This window comes from Heliangelus exortis, chromosome 20, assembly GCF_036169615.1.
Source record: "Heliangelus exortis chromosome 20, bHelExo1.hap1, whole genome shotgun sequence".
In the NCBI taxonomy this organism is placed as follows: domain Eukaryota; kingdom Metazoa; phylum Chordata; class Aves; order Apodiformes; family Trochilidae; genus Heliangelus; species Heliangelus exortis.
Window position 1 is genome coordinate 710,986 of NC_092441.1, and position 19,046 is coordinate 730,031.

A 19,046-nucleotide genomic window follows, 5' to 3' on the forward strand; every position below is an offset into this window, starting at 1 on the left:
CGCCGCGCCCCAAGCTCCGACCCACCCCCCCGCCGCACTGCCCGTCCCGTCGGAAGCGCTGAGCGGCCCGAGGCCCGGCCGGTACCTGGTGCCTTCCCCGGGGCCGTTCCTCAGAGCCAAACCGCACATGGCGCCCGCCGCTTCCCCGTCTGACACTGGGGGGTCCCGCTCGACGGCACCTGCGCCCGGGGGCACCCCGGACTCCCCACGCCTCGTCGGGCCCCGTCCCCGGCTCCTGCCCACCCATGCAGAGGAGGATGTGGGGCCGCCCAACCCTCCAGGGCCCCACAGCCTACCCGGGGCTGAGCACTCCCTGGCCCCCCTCGCCCAGGGCCATAAAGGGAAGACAGAGACGTTTCTATTTACAAAGTATATATTTAAACTGACATAAAAAGCAGGTCTCATACAGACATTCACAGCTGGCAGAAGACAACGTAGTTAAGCATCACTTCCGAGACTGAGATTTAGCCAAATCAGTTTTATACAAGTCTTAGATTTAAATAATTCACGCGCACACACCCTCAGGCACACACACTCAGTATATATGTCACTATGTACATACACACATATACACCCACATGTACGTTTTGCTCCATATATGTGTGGCTGGACACACACATGTCCCGGTGTGGCTCAGGGCTCTTCTGCAAAGGAAGGAACCATCCAGCCCTGGCACAGGGGCAGCAGGAAGACAGGCAGCTCAATGCCATCACCATCCCTCCAACAACACGTGTGGCCTGTGTGGGCTGCCCCTGGCACTGCCACCAGCACATTGGTTCTTCACACAAACCAAGTTAAAATCTCAATTTTACAAAATATGCCTTAAAAAACCCCAAACAAAGAAAAAAAAATAATCCAGAACTTGCAGCCATGTCTCCCTTTGTACAGTCAATACAGCATCTCCCCGGCTAGACCAGCGGAGAGGGCTCCCAAAAAAAGGATGGGGAAGGAGACTGAGTAAGGGGAAGCCATGGGTGGGCCCAAGAGTGGGGGCTGCTCCTTGCCCCAGCCCCTTTCCCCACTGTTAGCCCCCCTGTGCTTTTGCCCCCTGAGCCAGGAGCCATCAAGAGCACAGCTGGGGCAGCCAGTGATGGCCAAAGGGAAAGAGGGGACCTGGCCCAGCCCCGTACACTGACAGGCAAATTTGTGCTTTCCAACCCAGAGAGATGCTCAGACCAAGGCTTTGGGACAGGGACACTGCTCCACTGCAATCAAAAAAATCACAACACAGGGGAAGGACACACTCCCCACCTGGGTCAGGCTGCAACCCCATTTCCCCGCCCTCCATGGCTGCTGCACTTTGTACAGAGCCATGAAACCCTCCTGGCTGTGCCCTGCCCCAGCCCAGGGAGAGTAACTGCAGGGTCCTGCCAAGCCAGGAGAAATAACACAGGGAAATAAACCCCAAAAAGCCCCCACTCCCCCCGAGTCTGCAGGGCTGCTTGCGCACAGGAACATTTCACCTCTTGGCTATTGTTTAACTAGCGTAAGGGAAATATTTATTGTCTCTGAATGCATAAAGGTGGCTCTGGGACTTGTCAGAGAGATGTGGCTATTACAAAACACTTCATCTGGAGCCTTCCAACAGCCTCAATTGAACTGTGTTGGGGGGGGATAAAATAAAATTCACTTTCTATAGTGGTATAAAGCATCTAAATATGGGCAGTGACATGCTATCCTCCAAACCTCTCTGGCATTTCAGGAATGTAAACAGAGGGGGTTCTTGTTGTTTGTTTTTTTCTTTTTAGGTTGTTTTGTTTTGTTTTTTTTAAGTGGATGCGGGAACAGAATCAAGCAACCAGACAAAATGAAAACAGATTCTCAGTTCAGTCCCATCTCCCACAACTGCTATGACAACTCTATTAAAGTGCATTTCAGTATCACCCCTCTCAGGAACCTTACACACACAAACCTCCACTTCCTCCACAAGAAAAGGTAATTCAAGTTCATACTCCGCTAGAACAGCTTTAGCCTTTATATGGATTTATGCTTTTCCCCACCCTGACTTTGTGGCAATAATTTTTTTTTTTTTTTTTTTTTAGACTGGAAATACCCCCTCCCCAACAACACTGGAAATTCAAGTGCTCACTTCAACTGTCAATGGCAACAGTTCTGGATACAGCACACTTGATTGTACAAGCAACACCTTCTATCACAATCAAGAAAACAGGGCACTTTGCCCTCTGAGGGAGGGACACTTCCCCCTCCACCATCCACAGCATCATATGAAAAATAATAGTTAAAAAAAACCAAAAACCCAGAAGATAATTAGCTATGAACATTGTTCGTTATGTACACCAGCTCCTGCAACAGATGCATGAACTCCATTAGTTCTCAGTTTTATTGTCCTTTCTAAGAGCAACTGAGCAGTCACTGTTGTCTGCATTTAAATAAAACAACTCAGAGTTGAAATATATATATATAGATATATATATATAAGCATTTTTTCTTAAATAACATATTTACATCTAATAGAAAATATAACTCTAGAGATAATCTTTCCAACGAAATGTAAGACATGGGGAAAAAAAAAAAGAGTTAATGAATTTAGGACAGTTTCTAAATCCTCTCCAGGACAAAAAAAAAAAAAAAAAAAAAAAAAAAAAACAAACAAAAAACACACAGGAAAAAAAGAAAAAGAAAAAAAAAAAAAAAAAGAAAAAAAAAAAAGAAAAAAGGCAAAAAAAAGGCCAACCAAGCTCTAACCAAGCTTTTGTCTGGATCTCATGGAAGAAAACCCCAACACCACTGCCAAGAAACTCATCGCTTCTCTTTAAAGAATCCTTGGTCCGTGCTGCTCTCCTTGATGGTGACGGTCAAAAAGTTAGAGGTCACATCAGTTACCACCACCTTCTCCAGGTTGTTGAGAGAGGGGCTCCAGGACTCCTCCTCGGGGTCCCCCAGAATCCTGGAGACAGGGATCCTGGCGATGAGGGAGGGCCGCCCCGCCTGGCCCCCCACGCCATCACGGTACAGGCTGCCCACGCCGGGGCTCACCGCGCCGTGCAGGAGCTTGGGCCCGCCCGGGTCCAGCCCCTCCTGCCCCTTGGCATCCAGAAAGTCCGCCCGGTGCTTGGCCAGCCGGGGAGGGTAGGTCTCGGTGGGTCCCAGCTTGGCACCCACCTCAGCTCGGTTGGGGCCGGGCAGGGTGCCGGGGAGGTCGGGGTCCTGCCGCCTGGCCAGCTGGATGACGCTGTGTCCCGAGCCGAACTTGGCCGTCCCTGCTGCCACCTCCTCCATCTTCCTGGCTTTCAGGTAGTCCCCCACCTTGTCCCCCGGCTCCCCCAGTTTCCTCTTGGAAGCATCCAGAGTCTCTGCCAGGTCCTTGTAAAGCTCCTTCCTGGGTTTTGGGCCTCTTTTTTTGGGGGTTTCCCCCGGTTTCTCCTCCACGCGGATCACCCGGTCCCGGATACTGTCTCCCTTGGGGATGCTGGTGCTGGAGCTGCCCTGAGGAGCCAGGGCTATGTTTCTCAGTCCTTCCCTAGCCCGGGATGTGGAGCCCAGCTCCTGGGGGGACCTGCCAGGATATGGCACCCGGATTCCCCTGGAAGAGTCACTGCGGAATTCGTAGGTTTTGGCTTTTGCTTTTGCCTGGGCCTGCAAAGAAGATAAATCAGTGACTTTATTATCCTGCCATCCGGCTGCATAATTACAACTTACAAGAGGAGAGGCCGCCTTTGCAGGGGAGCATCCTCCACGGGGCCCAGCCAGGCAGCCCAGGCCAGCACCAGCACACGCGGAGCTCCAGTCTCCTTACCTTTAGCAGGAAGGTTTTGGGCTTGGGGCCTCGCTTTTTGGGCCCATATAGCTCCATTTCTCGCTCCCTAGAGGTGTTAAAAAAACCAAAGCTTCAATTCAGCATAGCTACAAGACAGCAACATATTTACAAGCGCAGTGGCTTCTGCTAGCAAAGGCCTTGTACCTTTCCTCAAAGGCTGCGAGCAGCCGAGCGTCCAGAATGTTTTCCTCGGGTTCCCAAGTGCTGTACCTGGGGGGGCACAGAGAGAGGGAAGGGCATGAGGAGCCAGGAAAAATAAGTTAAAAATAATAATGATAATAAAAATTAAAAAGAATACGGGGCATAAAGGCAGGGACCCAAGTTTTGCTTCGACTACAAAGGGGGTGCAAAGCTGCAGAGAGCCAGCTCCCTGCAGCCCCCCACAGCCCCCTGTCTGCAGAGCCCCTGGACAAGCGGCCGACTTACTTCTGAGACCAGCCCTTCCATTTTACGAGATATTCCATGCGCCCCTGCAGATGCAAAGAGGAAAAAATAAATATGCATGGAGGGGAACGGCGATAACCGCCCGCAACAAAGATCCACCCGCGGCTCCACGCATGCAGCAAACACGAGTCCGCGGCTCGTGTCAAAAACACGCTGGGGGAGGGGGGAGGGGGAAGGGGAAGCGGGGAAGGAGGGGAGATGCTATTAAAAAAAATTATTAATAATTAAAAAAAATAATTGGCGGGGGGTAGGCAATGGGGGCGGCAGCGGCGGAGCACGGGGACCGCCCGGGCATGCGGCGGGGAGAAAGAGCCGCCCCCAGCGGGCGCCCAGCCGCAACCGGGCCGGGGCCGCCGCAGCGGTGGGGCCGGGGAGGGGGGGCGGGGGTGGGGGTCGCGCAGACCCCGATGAGGAGGCGCAGCGCCGGCGGGGGGGAGCACCTACTTTGCGGATGCGGCGCTTGAGCAGGGCCTCGGCCGCGAAGACGCGCTCCCCGACGGCCGAGAGCTCCATGTTTACGCGGCCGCTCGCAGCACACAGGCGGCAGCCGCCAGCGCAGCCCAGACCATAATACTCCGCCCGCTGACGTCACGCCGCGGCCCCCCCCACCTCCCCGCACCCCCCCGCACTTGTTGCTGACGGAGCCGGGTGGAATATTCCGTCCGGGGCCGCATTGGCTCCCGCCGCCGCTCCGCCCTCCCCGACGTGCGCCGCGTCCTGATGAGCGCGGGGGGCGGGTCCGGAGGGGGGGAAAGAGATGGGGGGAGGACGGGGAAGGAGGGGCGGGGGGACACGCCCTGCCACGCCCCTCCACGCCCCCCACACCACCCCCTGATCCGGAGCAGAGGGGTGGCCGCAGTGTTGGGGGGAGAATGAATTTGGGCGGGGGGAAGAGAAGAACACAAAGGCACCCCGGGAGAGCAGCGCAGCGCGCGGGTGATGCTGCCGACCACCGCCCCCAGACCCGGGGACGGAGAGGGTCGACCCCCGCTGGTACCTGGATGGGGTGGGCCGGGGACCCCGGGTCCTCCTGCGGAGGCCGGTGCTGCGACAAAGGGATCTGTGTCTCCGTTGTGGCGACCGAGCACGGAGGCCTCCGGTGTCCGCGCACCGGCAGCTCCCTCCAGGGTTCGGGAGGGTGACCTCGGGGACAGCGGGATTTGGTCCCTCTCCCCCCGCGTGACCTGTCAAAAAGGGGCGCGAAGCCGCAGATGGCACCGTGGGGATGCCAGGAGGTACTGGGACCTCCCCGGACCCCACCCCGATTCTGTCCATGAGCTGTCGCCTTCTCCCGCAGAGAGTCTATCCCCGAGGCAGCCACAGGAAACCAAGACACGCGTGTCGGGGAGGCGAGTGGCGAGGGAGGGGTTTATCGTGCGGGGCGCCGTCGGGTGGGTACCAGAGATAAACAGCGACCCTGTCACGACGAGTGAGGCAGTTCCCGAGACCGGGAGTTACCCGCGAGTGGGGCTTCCGGTGGTCCGGTCCATTCGGATCTGTCCCCTTCCACAGTGTGGATGGTCCCGGGAATCTCACTGTGCCTCGTCTCCGGTAAACGAGACCGGAGATCCGCTCTGACTGCTCTTGGTCTCCGGGAGGGCACCTGGCCCGCTGTGGCGGAGACGACGAGGTCAGCGTGGATGTGAGACCACCCCCCGTGCTGAGTTCTTGCCTTTCCCCTAGAATTGGGACACCTTCCGGGGGAAGCCACGGGTACCACAGGACCGACAGCTGGGACCGGAGAGCACCGGGACTGTTCCAGTCCCGGGCATCGTTGTCTCCCGTGGGTCCTGTCCACCGGCACGGAGCCCTGTCCCATCCCTCCGTCCGTGACCGCGGTCACGGGGACAAAGTGCTCCCTCCGCGGCTCCCGCGGGCTCCCACCCTCTCGCCTCCAACTCCGCGGGTTTTGCGCGGCTGGCCCGACGCGGCCCTCGGGGAGGGCGGAGGGGCTGGGTTGGGGGAGAACACCCCCCGCTCCATCTTTTCTCCGGGCGACCGCCGTTGCGGGGAGTTTTTCGTTAATGTCGAATTTATCTTCGTTAATTAAGGCTCGTAAAGCAACGACGACGCGGCGGCCCGAATGCCGCTCCCGGAACGGTGCCCCGCAGAATAGAGACGCGGGGGGAGTGGGCGCAGACCCGATCGAGGGGCACGGAACTCGGGGTGGCGGGGCGGATCGTCTCCCCGGCCGCCGACTCCGGCTCGCTCCGCTGCTCGGGGCTCTCGGGACAAGAGTCCGCGGGGCCCCTCCCCACGGCACCGGCGTGCTGCAGCTCGGGGCACCGGGAATTTGCCCCCTCCTGCGCTGCCGGTGTCCCTGATGCTGGTGGAAAGCAGGGTCCTGGGGCCAAGCCTCCCTCCACGGGAGCCCTTGAGGGGCCGCGGAGCTCCCGGCTGAGCCGCCGCCACTGCCCCGTCGCCTGCGCGGAGCCCCACCATCACGCATGGGGCGGAGAGGGAAGAGGCCTCGGCTCCGGCTGCCTCCTGCGCAGGCATCAGCGGGGGGAAACGCTCCGTCCTCCGCCGGGACCCACGCGGGATGCGCGGGACAGGGCTAGGTTCCCGGGTTTGCTGCTGCGGAGCTGGGGGGGAGGGCGGGGTGGGCAGGGACAAGGAGAGACGCAAACGAGAACGGCGCGGGAAAAGCAGAGGGGAGCGACCACCGCTGTGGGGGGAGGTGCGCGGCCAGAGCCCCCGGGCCGTGGGCGAGCCAGGGCCAGGGCTACAGCCGCTCCTGGGGATCTTGGCCCCGAAGGAAATGAGGAACAGAGCCGCCCCGGTGCCGCGGGACAAGACAGCGGCGGGTGGGACAGTCTCTGCCTCTCCGGGGAAGTCCCTGGCGCTGCCGGAGGGGGCACGGGGAATCCCTCGCTCGGGGCCGGCAGCTCTGCGGGACCCCCTGCCCTCCCCGCCCGGCCGGGCCACTGGGAGCCGAAGCGGAGCCTGGACACGGGCCGTTTCCACGCTCCGAGGTCAACGGCAGAAGGCTGCTGGGGTCCGCACGGGCTCTCGGCCGGGGGAGACCGCTCGCCCCCATGCCCTAGCCGCCCCCGACCCTGCCCCGGGGTCCCGGTACTCGACGGGGACTCGAGGACGGTTGCGGTCCGGCGCGCACGCATGCGGCCACGGCAAACCCCGTTTCCACGCATTTGCCCCCAAATCCTCCCCTCGGCCGTCGTATCTCCGCTCTCCCAGCCCGCACTCGTGCAATGAGCTCCTCGGGACTCAGAGGGCCGCCGCGCGGCACAATGCCCGGCTCCCCCCTCGTTTCTCCCTGTGCGGGGGGTTCCAGGGTTGCGAGCTTTGTAACGAATCCTGGGGGCTGCTGCCCTATCCAGGCCCGCGTGTGAGAGCAGATGGGTGAACACGCGTGTCCAAGCGAGGCTGAGGCGGGGGCGCCGGCGGGGCGGGCGGCAGCTGGCTCTAACCCAACCGCCCGCCCGATCGATTCCAGAGCCTCAGATGGGCTCTTGTCCGCCGTTTCCCTGCGCTCTGGTGACCGTCATGCTCCACCCCACAGACACACGCGCTCGGGACGACTATAAGCCGGTCCAGTTCCCCGTCCGGCTCGTTTTCCCGAGTGGCCGAGGATGGTGGTGCCGGTCGGAGACCCGGCTGTTCCAAGGTCGCGATCCTTTCTCCTCCTGTTCCACGCGTATTCCCAACATGTGTGGACACACACCCATCTCCACACCCTCTGGGAAGCCGGCTCCGGACTCCCGCTCCACCACACGGCTCGGTTCCCGGTTTCTGCCCGCCCGGTCCCGTTCCCGAACTAGGTGGGAAAACGATTCCCTGCCCCCATGGCTTAGTGGACCAGGGACGAGCCGCGGGGAAATTCCACGCTCCCCCCGGGCCGGTGTCGGGCTGTCCCGGAGAGACGGGTGCTTCTCCGGGGACCCCACGGACGCACCGTTCCCCCGCTCTGCCCCGGGCTGGGGGATGCCCAGCCCCCCACCCGCTTGCATTTCGTTTCCGAGCAGCTCTGGACGAAGAGGGAAAGCGGAGACCGGCGCCGGGATGCGGCACCTGCAAGCCACGCGGGAGGAGGCGGCGGCCGGGGCGGGACCATACCCCCTGGGACCGTGGATGATGTCGGAAACGGGGCCGTACACGGAGCCGCGGGCAGCCGCGGGATCGGTGCCGAAGGGAACGGCTTCCCTCATTTTCCACGTTTTTCACCGGGCCATCCCCCCAGTGGCGCCGAGGGAGCGGCCGCTGTCCAGCGCACGGAGGTCCCCGGAGATTTCAGGGATTTTCCAGGCATCGGTGGCCCAGCGAGGCCGCTTCTTACCGTTCCCATCAGCTCAGGAATTCCCATGCGTGGAAGATTGCTTTTCGATGTGTTTGACATCGAATTACGGCCTGGACAGAGCCTCCCCGGAGCCGCTGACGGCCACGGCAAGCAGGGGGAGGAAGTGTGCCCCGGTGGCTACGGCTTAGGCACGGCGGACCTCGGGGGGCCACTGGCCACGGCTGCTGCTCCTTTCTCTAGAACCGAGGGCAGCTGAAGGGGGACGGTGCGGGCGTCGTGTGCCGGGAGGGTGAGGACCTGGGGCACTCCCCCAGGTCAAGCAGCTCCCCTCGCTACAGCCGTCGGGCGGGTGCAGAGCCGTCTTCGCTTACCCGCAGCCCCGCCCGTCCCGGAGATTTCTCCTGTCTGCCACTGGCGCGGGCCGAGCCCCCTCGCCCCGTCTGGGTGCCAGGCGCCGCACTCGCTCTGATGTCGGGACGGAGTCGCCGCGACAGGACTCAGTGCCCTGCGGGACACATCCACGGAGTATCCAAGTCGGGGGACCCCCTAGAAAGGGTGCTGGACCACACTAAGCACCCTGGCTCGGGCCAGGGCTGTGGGATCCCGGGCAGGAGCGCTTCTCTCCCCCCCGTTGGTCGTTATCCCCTGGTTACTAGGGCTTCCTCCAGCCGGCGCCGGTACTCATCCCCGCGGTACCGCCCGGCAACGCGACGCTGCCCTATACGGCCCCGGCGGGCCGATTAATTCCAGGTGCTTTCCATAGGTGGCACCGTCCTACTGGAAATGGCGGCTGCGGCAGCTGAGCAACGGGCGGCACTCCCGCCACCCCCGGGAGGCACTGCCACCCCCTCCGTCCCAGAGAGCCCCCCCTGCACCGCGGGCTGCAGCAGGGCTACGCGCCCGGGGCGCTGTGCCAGGCACCGCGTGGTGCAGGGGGGGTGCCTCCTCTCCGCGGTCACGACGGGGGACAGCAGCCGCGGTCCCCACCCCGGAGCACACACCCGCAAACCGTCGGAGAGTCTCCCGCGGCGACATTGCGCGTGGGAGCCGCCTCACACGTGTCCTCGCAGCCACTGCTGCGCGCTCCTCATTAGGACCAGGGGGGAAGGCGTGTCAGGAGCACACCCCTTGCGCCGGCGAGGCTCATCGGGGGTTCCCTGCCCATCTCTCCCTTCCTGCGGGGAGCTCCCACGGCAAAGCACCGACTCCCCGTTCGCGGGCGTACTGACACGCACCGGGAGCCGCTCGTTGCCCCCGGGCGCCTGGACACCCCCCTGCAGCCGCGCAGCTCCGCGGGTCCCACCAAACCCCTGGTTCGAGGAGAGTGCTGCTCCCGGGGGCGGGGCGGCCGGGGGGCGGGGGGTGGCCGCTTTATCGCCTCGCTCCAGGCTGCGAGAGCTCTGCACAAAAGACCTTTTGTTTCCGGGGTTTCTGAATTTGCTGATTATTTGTCGGAACATAACTACGAGCTGTGTGCAAAGGGCGGCGAGAGAGGAACCGACCCGAGCGCTCCATGGAGCGGGGAAACGTGAACGCTTTGGGGTATCCCCTCCGAAACAGCCCCCGTCTAGCTGGCGCTGCTCCGTCCCGCCTGCGTTGCTGCCGACACGTCGGTGCAGCAAGGACGGCAGAAGGACGAATCCACTTCCTCGCTGCTGTGGCTACGGGAAAGCCACGAATGGGCAGGGACCACCCGACGGCCCCACTGGGGCGAGACGGGCCGCGCTGCCCGCCCCGCGATCCCTCCGGGGGAGATTTCATCTGGAATGTGACAGATGACCGGGGGGTGGGGGGGGCTACTGGAACGACCCTTCGTTGCTTTGCGGCCATCCCTGCCCGCCTTCCCACTCGGGAGCGGCCCCGACAGTCCGCTTTTAACAAAAGCAATTAGAGGTGAAACGGGGTCCATTAGCATTCCACCTAATGACCAGCAGCGGCTTCCCCCGAGCCTTGCGGGGGGAATCTGCGGTGGGCCCCGGCTCGGTCTCCGCCCCTCCGCCCCGTCCGCCCTCCCTGGCCCCGCCCACCCCGCACAAGGTAAATGCTGTATTTAGGTTCATGCCCTTATATGGCGATGCGCGCGGCGCCCCGCGGACGGTGCGCACCATATAAGGAAGCGGTGGCAGAGCCCGGGGTGAGCTGGTGAGCGCTCATTGGCCCGTCGGTATCACAGCAACCGTCTCTCACGAGGGGCACGGCTCCTGTGACCCCCCCCACAGCTGCCCCCGGGGGCGTGGGGACAGAGCTGGCACCCCCTGTTCCCATAGGTGACCCCCGACGGGATCCCCCCCTCCACTGTGCCTTCCCACCCCCCTAAGTGTGCCCCCCCCTCGACCCCCGGTGTTGCCCCGTTGCTCCTTTCTGCCCCGGGTGTCCCGGCCGAGTTGCCCGGTCGTGGGCACCGACGGCATCGCGGGGCAGTGGCGTGACTGCCTGTCACGGTCACGGAGGAGACCGGGTCTGTCCCAGCCGCGGCGGAGCTCCTGGTGGGGAAGGAGCGGAGGAGAGTATCGGACAGGTCCCCGACGGTCCTGGGGCCGGGAGAGGCGGTGGGACGGGGTAGCCCCCCTGCTCCGCTCCACCGAACGGAGACACGGGACCGTGGAGCTGCGTGGAAAGAGGTGACCCCGATGCGGGGCTTACAGACCGGGGGCTTTGCTGTGCCCTACCGCACCCCGGTGGAGGGGAACCCCGCAGGACATGCTCGGGGCTGCGCCGGCCGGGGGCTTCCCGGGAGCCACTGGCGACCTCCATGGTTTCCACGCAGGAGAACCACCCGTGTGGCGAAACGTTTTCCCGTGTCCCACCGGCATGAACGAGCAGAGTCAGCCCTCTCAGAGACCCCGCCGCTGCTCCCTCGTGGGGGGGAGGATCACCCCAGTCTGTCTCCCACGCTCGCCGTTTCTGGACATTCTCTCGATCCGCGGACACCCGCGAAATGCACCAGTTGGGAGAGGAACACCGGCTGCGGGAGGGAGAGACAGCGCGGGCGTCGGTTGACCACCCACGCGCGTCCTCTCCCGCCCCGTGGGCAGGCGCCGGGAGTCCACCGCCGTGGCGGGCGGGGGGCGGCGGTGCGGTGTTGCAGGGTCGAGTTTTCGTTGGGGCTTTGCCGGGGAGCCGCTGCCGTGACTGAGTCGCGTCGTTATTTTCTTTTAATTTTATTTTCTATTTAAACCGAGCGCGAAAACGGGGGCTGCGGCAGCGGCTGAGGCGGGCCCCGGGGGGTGACCGGCCCGCCCCTCCGCCGCACCGCCCTCGGGCTCAGAGCCACCTCTGTCCTCCGCCTCGGCGGGCACCGGGTGGCGGCTGCCGGCACGTGTCGCCGCGGCGGGCCGGGAGTGATCGGGGCGGGTTCCCCCCAGTCCCCCGCCGCACCGCAGGTGAGGCTCCCCACGGGGAGGCTCCGCACCGGCTGCCCAGCCCCGCCTCGTCGTGGGCTCCGTTCCGGTCCCGCCGCCCCGCGGGGCCTCCGTCCCCGCACCGCCTGTCCCGGGGCTCCCCAGGAGAGGGGCGGCGGTCGGCAGGGAGGGCTGCGCTGCTTCTTGCGGTCCCCGTCTTCCCCCCCACCCCATGGCAGGATTCAGCGGGCTCCGCCGAGCAGCCATTTTCTGCAGCTGCGTCTCCACCGGAGCTCTGCCGGGCGGCGGGGCCGGGCGGCGGAACAGCTCGGGGGGGGTCCCCTGCCCCGCTGTCTGCCGCCGGCACGGACGCCCCGAGCCCGGCCGGGTGGTGCCGGGGGCTGGCCGGGCAGCGCTGTAGGGCTTGCCGTGACAATCCCACCCTTTCCCCGCCATTTTGTTACCGTGCTGGCGTTTTCCCAAAGCAGAAACAGAACGGGAGCCTTGGGAACGGGCCCCCGTTGTGCCGGGGCGGGTGTCCCCCCCCTCTGCCGGGGGTCTCGCTCCCCTCCACCCCCGCGGCGCCGCACCCGGCAGTGGGGCAGGTCCCGGGACGCAAGGTCGCAGCCGCCTCCTTCCCACAGGGATCACCCCCGCCTCCCCTTCACGACCCTCGAACACAGCAGCCGCGGGTCATGGCTGTTGGGGTCCACGCAGGACGCGGTTATGCGGGGCTGGCAGCGGTCTGTGGGCTGCTGTCATGAGCGAAAGGACCCCGTCGCGGCCATAAGACTACCTTCCCGATGGGCCGAGGACGCGGCGCTGGTCGCCTCTCACCCCCCGCCCTACTGACAGCGCAAGTGTCCCGACGGCTGGGGGAGTCCGTTCCGTCGGGGAGGGTCGGCCCCACGGTCGGGTATCACTGCACAGCGCCCGTCAGCCTTGCCCGGTCCCGGTGGCGGTACAAAACTCCTTGCGGAACCAGCCCAGACGCCCTCGCGGGAAGCCCGTGGGGAAGTTTCGGGTAGCGTGTGGCCCACGCGAGGCCATAGGGGTCAGTGGGTTGGGCATCACGTCCAGGGGATGGTGCGGATGGGCAGGGAGGCGGCCGGAACCAGCGGCGGGGCCGTGCCGGGGGCGCGGGGCCGGGAGGGCGGGACGGCGGCTGCCCCGACGGAGGGGGGCCCTGTCCCTCCACCTGCGCGGGGGTTAATGAATGTTGGCACAAACCAGGGGACACGGTGGGGTGGGAGAGTGTCCCGCGCCCCACGGCTGTGGTCCCAGCCTGAGGGGGGAGGCTTGGCTGTACACGGGACACGGGAGCGTGGCAGCGGGTGAAGAATCCCTGTGCTAGCGGGAGCGGAGCACAGAGGGACTCCGGTCCGGTTCTCCGGAGCCGAGCGGCAGCGGGAGGAGAAGGGAGCGGGGAAGGAGGGGGCTCCTGCAGTGCTGCAATGCAGCGCGTCGCCGAGAGCCGAGCCCGCCGGCCCGACAGCGCTCCGCCGCCCCGCCATTGCTGCATTGCGGGTGTGAGCACCGATCCGGGCCGGGCTGAACCGGGTCGGGCATCCCCTGTCCCGCCGGGCTGCCCCCCATCTTAAGAGCGCCGTGCTCCGCTTCTACCCCACTTTCTCGTCCCCGTTTCGTTTTCCTCCCGCTCTTGCCAGGACACCGGCGGGATGTCTCTTCCCGCGGCGGGACGCAGCCAGCCGGTGGCCCCGGGACCTCCCGCCCGCCCTTGTGTTTGCCGAGGAGGAGGTCTCATCCTGCTGCCGCCACTGGACGCCCACGGGCCACGCCAATAGCCACAATGGTCTTCCGGCTTCTTTTTCCCTGACGCCGGGACCGCTGTGAAGCCCCTGGTGCTGTATCGACTGCTAGCGGGTCCCTAGTGTCTGACCTGCTCCACTCCAGGTTCTCCCGGGGGTAATTCCCTCCTCCCCACGTATACCTCCCACTTTCGCAGTCGTCTGAGCCGATGCTTCCCCACTGTCCCCTCCCCCCTGTCCCGCTACGTGTCCTGGAGAGAAGAATCTCACACAAATCAGAGCTGGTAACGATACAGACCCAGCAAGGCAAGGCGGGGCACAGGGGTGCATAAAATACTGTGCTGCAGGGAGAGGGGGTGTTTTAGGACCAGGGTAGGGCAGTGTAATCCCCCGCTGCCCGTCCCTATCCCCCAGGACGCGGGTTACACCCCCGGGGCTGACTGGCAGCATATTTCAGGGCGATGCCGAGCAGCCCCGATTTTTATCCTCCCACCTGGATTTTTTTTCCTGACGCGGTGGAAATGGCACCGCGTTACAGCTGCTGCTGGTGCGGACTCCAGCCGCTGGATCCTGTTGAGTCTTCATTTACCAGATTAAATCTCAGCCGAGCCCCGGGATTTCTTCCCTGTGTAGAGGCTTAACGGTCTGATCAAAATGTCTTTTACCTTCCTGTTCAGACCCCGGGCAGCCCCTCACCACCTGCGGCTTCCCGGGCTCCCCACGCCCTCGCGGAATCATCCCTGCCTCTTCCCCGACTCCTCTCCAATATTTCAGTGTCTCTTTGAGCTACCGGAGACTGTTACACGTGAGAGCGGGCTCACCAGTGCCACACACCGAGGCAGTACCGCCAGCCTGCTCTGCCTCGAATTTTCCCTGCCAACACCCGGCATTCTCCTGGCTGGCAGTACTGTCCCTGCCTCTGCCCCTGTCCCCCATGTCCCCAGCCCTGCAACCAAACGGCTGCCGGGCTGGTTGTCCCATCCCCTTTTGTGATTCGGCATCTCTCGGGACACAGTCCTAGACTTTCGGTTCCGTTTCCAGTCCCTTTCCCCGTCCCTTTAGGGAGCCAGCTCGCACGGAGCACCTCGGCTGGAAGCCCACGTCCTCCAGGGGACTTCCATTCCTGGCCTCTCGGTGCCATCTCCCACCTTGGCGTTACTCTCTCCACGCACACGGGGTGTTGCAAATTCCCAGTTACGGGGAAACGGAGGTGCACAAGGCAAAAATGCCTTCCCAGGTAAAGAAAAAAAGAATTAAGCCTGTTAGTCCGAACCCAGAAAAGTCAACTCCACGGACAAGACTTATTTGTCACACACTCAGGCGAGAGATGGAAGGAATTCCTGTGATAATGCTCGTCTCTGCTCAGCCGTTGCTGCTGAACCACAAATTGCTGCTTGCAGCACGGACTATGGAAATGTGATACAGGAGATTAGGTGTCTTCTGGTTGGGTCTCTCTGCACTGCGTTTGCTTGGAGTTATTTCTGAGTCCTGAGAGTTAAAGCATCTTCAAGAAGTGAAGCATCAAACGCTGGAAAAGTGGGTTTGCTGCAGGTGGCAGAGGCACAAAAATGAAAAACGCCAGGAGAGCAGATATCGTGGTGCGAGTGGAGAATTTTTCAAAGGGGAGAGGGACACCCAGAGAGGGCTCTTTCTACCTCGGGTTAAAAATGGCTCAGGGTCAGGTTGAGCCCTTCAACTGAAGATAAGGCATCATTCCAGCAGCCAGCTGGGGTGAGGCAAGGCACCTCCGGCGTTTGACCACTCCGCACAGCCCACAATGTATCTCCCTGTTTTATCTGCTGCTGGTGACTTCACGTGCCAGAAGGACACGGGCAGAGGAAGGATAGTGTCACGGCTGGACCCGGCGTGCACAGAGGGCAGCGGCTGTAAAATATATTCCTGATGTTAAAATGACAGCCTGGATTGCACTGCGCTGCAAATGAATGGTACATCCAGGGACAACGTTTCATCCTTTTTTCAAGCCATTCGGAATTACTAATATATGTGAAAAATAACGCTTAATAGCATACATAAAAATTACTATTTATTTTGTGCTGTGAGATTCCTCGGTGGCTCCCTGCCACCGAGCAAAACCTTCCCTCTCCAAAGATGATCTCTGATGTTTAAAAGGACCTGATGCCTTTTTTTTTTTTTTTTTCCTCCTCCTTTCTTTTCTTCTTTTCCCCCCTCCCTTCAAATATAGAGTATATTCTTTCTCCTCCCTGTGCCTGGGAGCTCTGAGCAGCTCCACAAGCAGTGCCTCGCGGAGTTCATTCCCCACCACGGCATCACGGTGGGAACAGGCATCTTCCCCTCGGGAAGCAGGAGATGGAGAAATGCCCGTGTGGAGCCCCAGGAATTCAGTGCCCAGAGAGGAAGGGGAGGGCAACCCCCCTCCCATCATCTGCTGAAATCACCATGCCCAGGCTCACACAAAGGGTATTTTTCAGCTTTCCCCGCTGCTCTCTCCCGCGCCGGGGCCAACCGGGATAGAGGTGCCCGTTCCTGCCCGTTCCTGCCCACCGCTGCCCGCCCTGGCCTCTCCAGCCACCCCCCCTCCCGGTGCATTTTGCCGCCCCCTTTCCCAGCATGCCGTTTGGGGGGGGGTTAACCCTTGCCGCATGGCAAAGCCCACGCCTGCAACCGAGCGTGGCCATTTTAGCCCGCAAACTCGCCTCCCCGCCCCACTGACGGCCCCTCCGCTTCTTGCTTCCCTCCCGCCCCCCCGCCCCGGATCTCGGCCCCCCCGCCCTAAGGCCACTTTCTTACTGTCTAAAGCAGCTGGGGACAGATCCTGCCTCGGGGCGATGCCCAGGTGGGGTGGCACAACACCTGGGAGCATCACCCCGGTACCACCTGGCCACCGCTGGCTCTCGCCGGGACACTGCGGGCACCGGGCAGGAGGGAAAGACCGAGTTCGAATTTCCACCCTGGCCTCTGCTGTTCACAATTCGGAGCAGCTCGTGATCAGCAGTTTTCCATCTTCAGCTTCATCTTTTGGAGTTGGAGTCAACCCGGTTTTCTTATTCTTGTCCTTTTGTGTCAGCAGAAGGGGAGAGAGGCAAACCCGAGTGACCCCGTGCCCTCCTCTGGGCAAAACCCTGGCCAGGGACAGGTTGGTCCTGCTGGAAGATCTGGGCTGCAGCTCATTCCACGGCTGTTACCAAATGCCAGTGTTCCCTGTGCTGGAAGTCCTGGTCTCATCCCCACTGCAGGTGGAGCAGGAAATGGGGCTTTACTTCACCACAACAAGAACTTTTTGCTCAGCAGTCTTTATATCCAATATTAAATACTCATTAAAGCTTCCATCTCCTCAGACTGCCTGTTATTGCATTTTATTATAATATCTAAGTATTTTAAATTTATTTTATCTTTTCTGCCCTGGCTACCTCAGCACAACAGCAAGAGTTCCTCAAGGTTTAGGGTGTTCCCTTCCTTACCTTGATCTAAGCAGTTCTGACTGAGAACACCTATCCCACAGAGGCCAAGTCAACACCATTTATGCCCCTGGAAAGAGGCATGTGGCTATATCCCCCTCCCCAGTTCCTCCGTGGGACAGAGAGCCTGTAATACCAGCAGAATTCTCTGTCAGTGACTCAGCTGACAGGATCAGGATCTGTCATCCCAACTTGTCCCTTCCAAAACACTTCTGGTGTTTGATGGAGATCCTGGGGTCTGCTGGGGATGGTACAAGGCCTGGTGTGCTGAAACCACAACTCCTGGGATTCAGGGTGCTTCCTGCCAGGCTGCACTATTGCACAGTGTGTTTTATAACCCTGCTGGGTGGGCAAAAATAAATCTTCATGTTTGCAGTTTGCTTTAAACTACATCAAGGTGTCAGTTGAACTGACGGCTCCCTCTGAGAAACGATTTCAGCAGGTGCTGGTAAATTGCTCCCAGGTGAGCCTGGGATCTCAGCCTGTGACAGGAGATACTGCCAGGTCCTGGCCCAAGGGGGGAGACCCCGGCAACCTCCAGCCCCCACCTCAAACCTCTGTCACTCCAGAGATCCTTGTGTCTCTCCTGTTTGCACACAAAGGTCCATCACATAGCAATGACCCCTCAGCAGCTACACCCCCAGGGCCCTCTTTCCTTTCTGTCCCTCCCCAGATGGCTGCACAGTGCCTGACTGCAGCCACCATGGCACCTCTCCTATGGCACCCAGGCCTGGCCCCTTTCCCTGTCACTTTCTGTGGCAGCCAGGGGGTCCTCTCAGGAGCACAGTGAGGGAGTTCAGGAACTGAACCCCCATCTCCTCCATCCAACATCTCAATCCCACAGCTACTCCTCACTGCACTGGCTCTGCCTAAGGCCAGGCTATGCTGCAGAGCCATGTTTGGGTCAGGTATTGCTGGTGGCAGCCACCTTGTGAACACGAGCTGCTTCATTTTGCCTTCAGTGGGGTCCTCCCCTGCTCAGGGTGCAGGCTGGAGCTTTTCCACACACCAGGAACCCTCTAGAGATGCTCGCTGAGGCTCTGGGAGAGCCTGGAGATGACACTTGGGATGTGCCAACACTTTTTGGAGCCTTTTTCCTCTTGTGGTGAAAACATAAACAGAGCAGTGTCCTTGCAATTGTCTCCTCCCGACACAGATCTCACATGAATCTGGGATGAATCCAAATGATCTTATCTGTGGAGGAGACAGAGGATTTCCTACCACCAGACATTTTCAACTGTTCAAACCAGAGGCAGCCCCGTGGGATGGAGTAGGTAGGCAAAGGGCTGGGGCAGAACCAGGGGAAGCACCCTTCACACCCCCCCCCCCGACCTAGCTGTGCCCTGGCCTCATCCTCTCACTGCTGCTCCCCTGGAGAAAGCAGCACCAGCACCACCAAAAATCCAGCAAAAAGCCTCGGCAGCAAGTTCTGCTGCTGGATCAGGCCCATCAGATACAGTTTTAGTTAAAATGCCTCATAGTAGCCAACATATGCAAGGCCAAAGCATCCAGCTCCCACTGTGCTCAAGGGGATGGGCCTGGAAAAACACAGCCTGAGCAGCATTTTGGTTTGGTTCCCCCCACCCTGATGTGACCATGAATGCTTTACCTTGTTGCTGGCTGCTCCAGTGGGGGAGAGCTGCTGAGCTCACTGCATTCAGCAAAGTCACACAACCAGCTCCTGCCATTGCACAGCAAAATGAGACCAGAATGGGAAAAAGAAAGAAACAAAAAGCATGCAGTGGCTGCCTGGAGGAGCTGCCCCCACCAACAGATGAGCAAAAGCACCAAGTGCCCCAACTGCCTGGGAAATCCTCCACTTCCCACTGCATGCAGCCACTCACACCTCCTGCCCTTCTCTGGGGAGGAGCTGCTTTCTCATTCCCACTCTGGACCTGGAAGTCTCCCAGTCCCCATGAGGCTCTTTCTTACTTTGATTAAAAAGATGTCAGCTCCATCCTGTGTGTTTATTTAATGCTCTTTTCCTTTAACACCCTCACCCCAGGGATGTAACCTCTT

At 61.3% G+C, this 19,046-nt stretch overlaps 1 protein-coding gene across 2 annotated transcripts; it reads right to left on the reverse strand.

Moving 5' to 3' along the window:
* Positions 1-355: 355 nt before the first annotated feature.
* Positions 356-4,819, reverse strand: CBX8 (chromobox 8). 2 transcript variants are annotated; one of them, XM_071764687.1, is made up of 5 exons: positions 4,667-4,819; positions 4,205-4,248; positions 3,923-3,988; positions 3,758-3,824; positions 356-3,597 (listed from the first exon to the last, which is right to left on the reverse strand). In XM_071764687.1, the coding sequence occupies exons 1-5, from the start codon at positions 4,733-4,735 to the stop codon at positions 2,761-2,763; spliced, it is 1,083 nt and encodes a 360-aa protein (XP_071620788.1). In that variant the 5' UTR covers positions 4,736-4,819; the 3' UTR covers positions 356-2,760. The 2 variants fall into 2 exon arrangements, with proteins under 2 accessions (XP_071620788.1, XP_071620787.1); XM_071764686.1 differs by having other exon boundaries at positions 3,758-3,848.
* Positions 4,820-19,046: the final 14,227 nt, after the last annotated feature.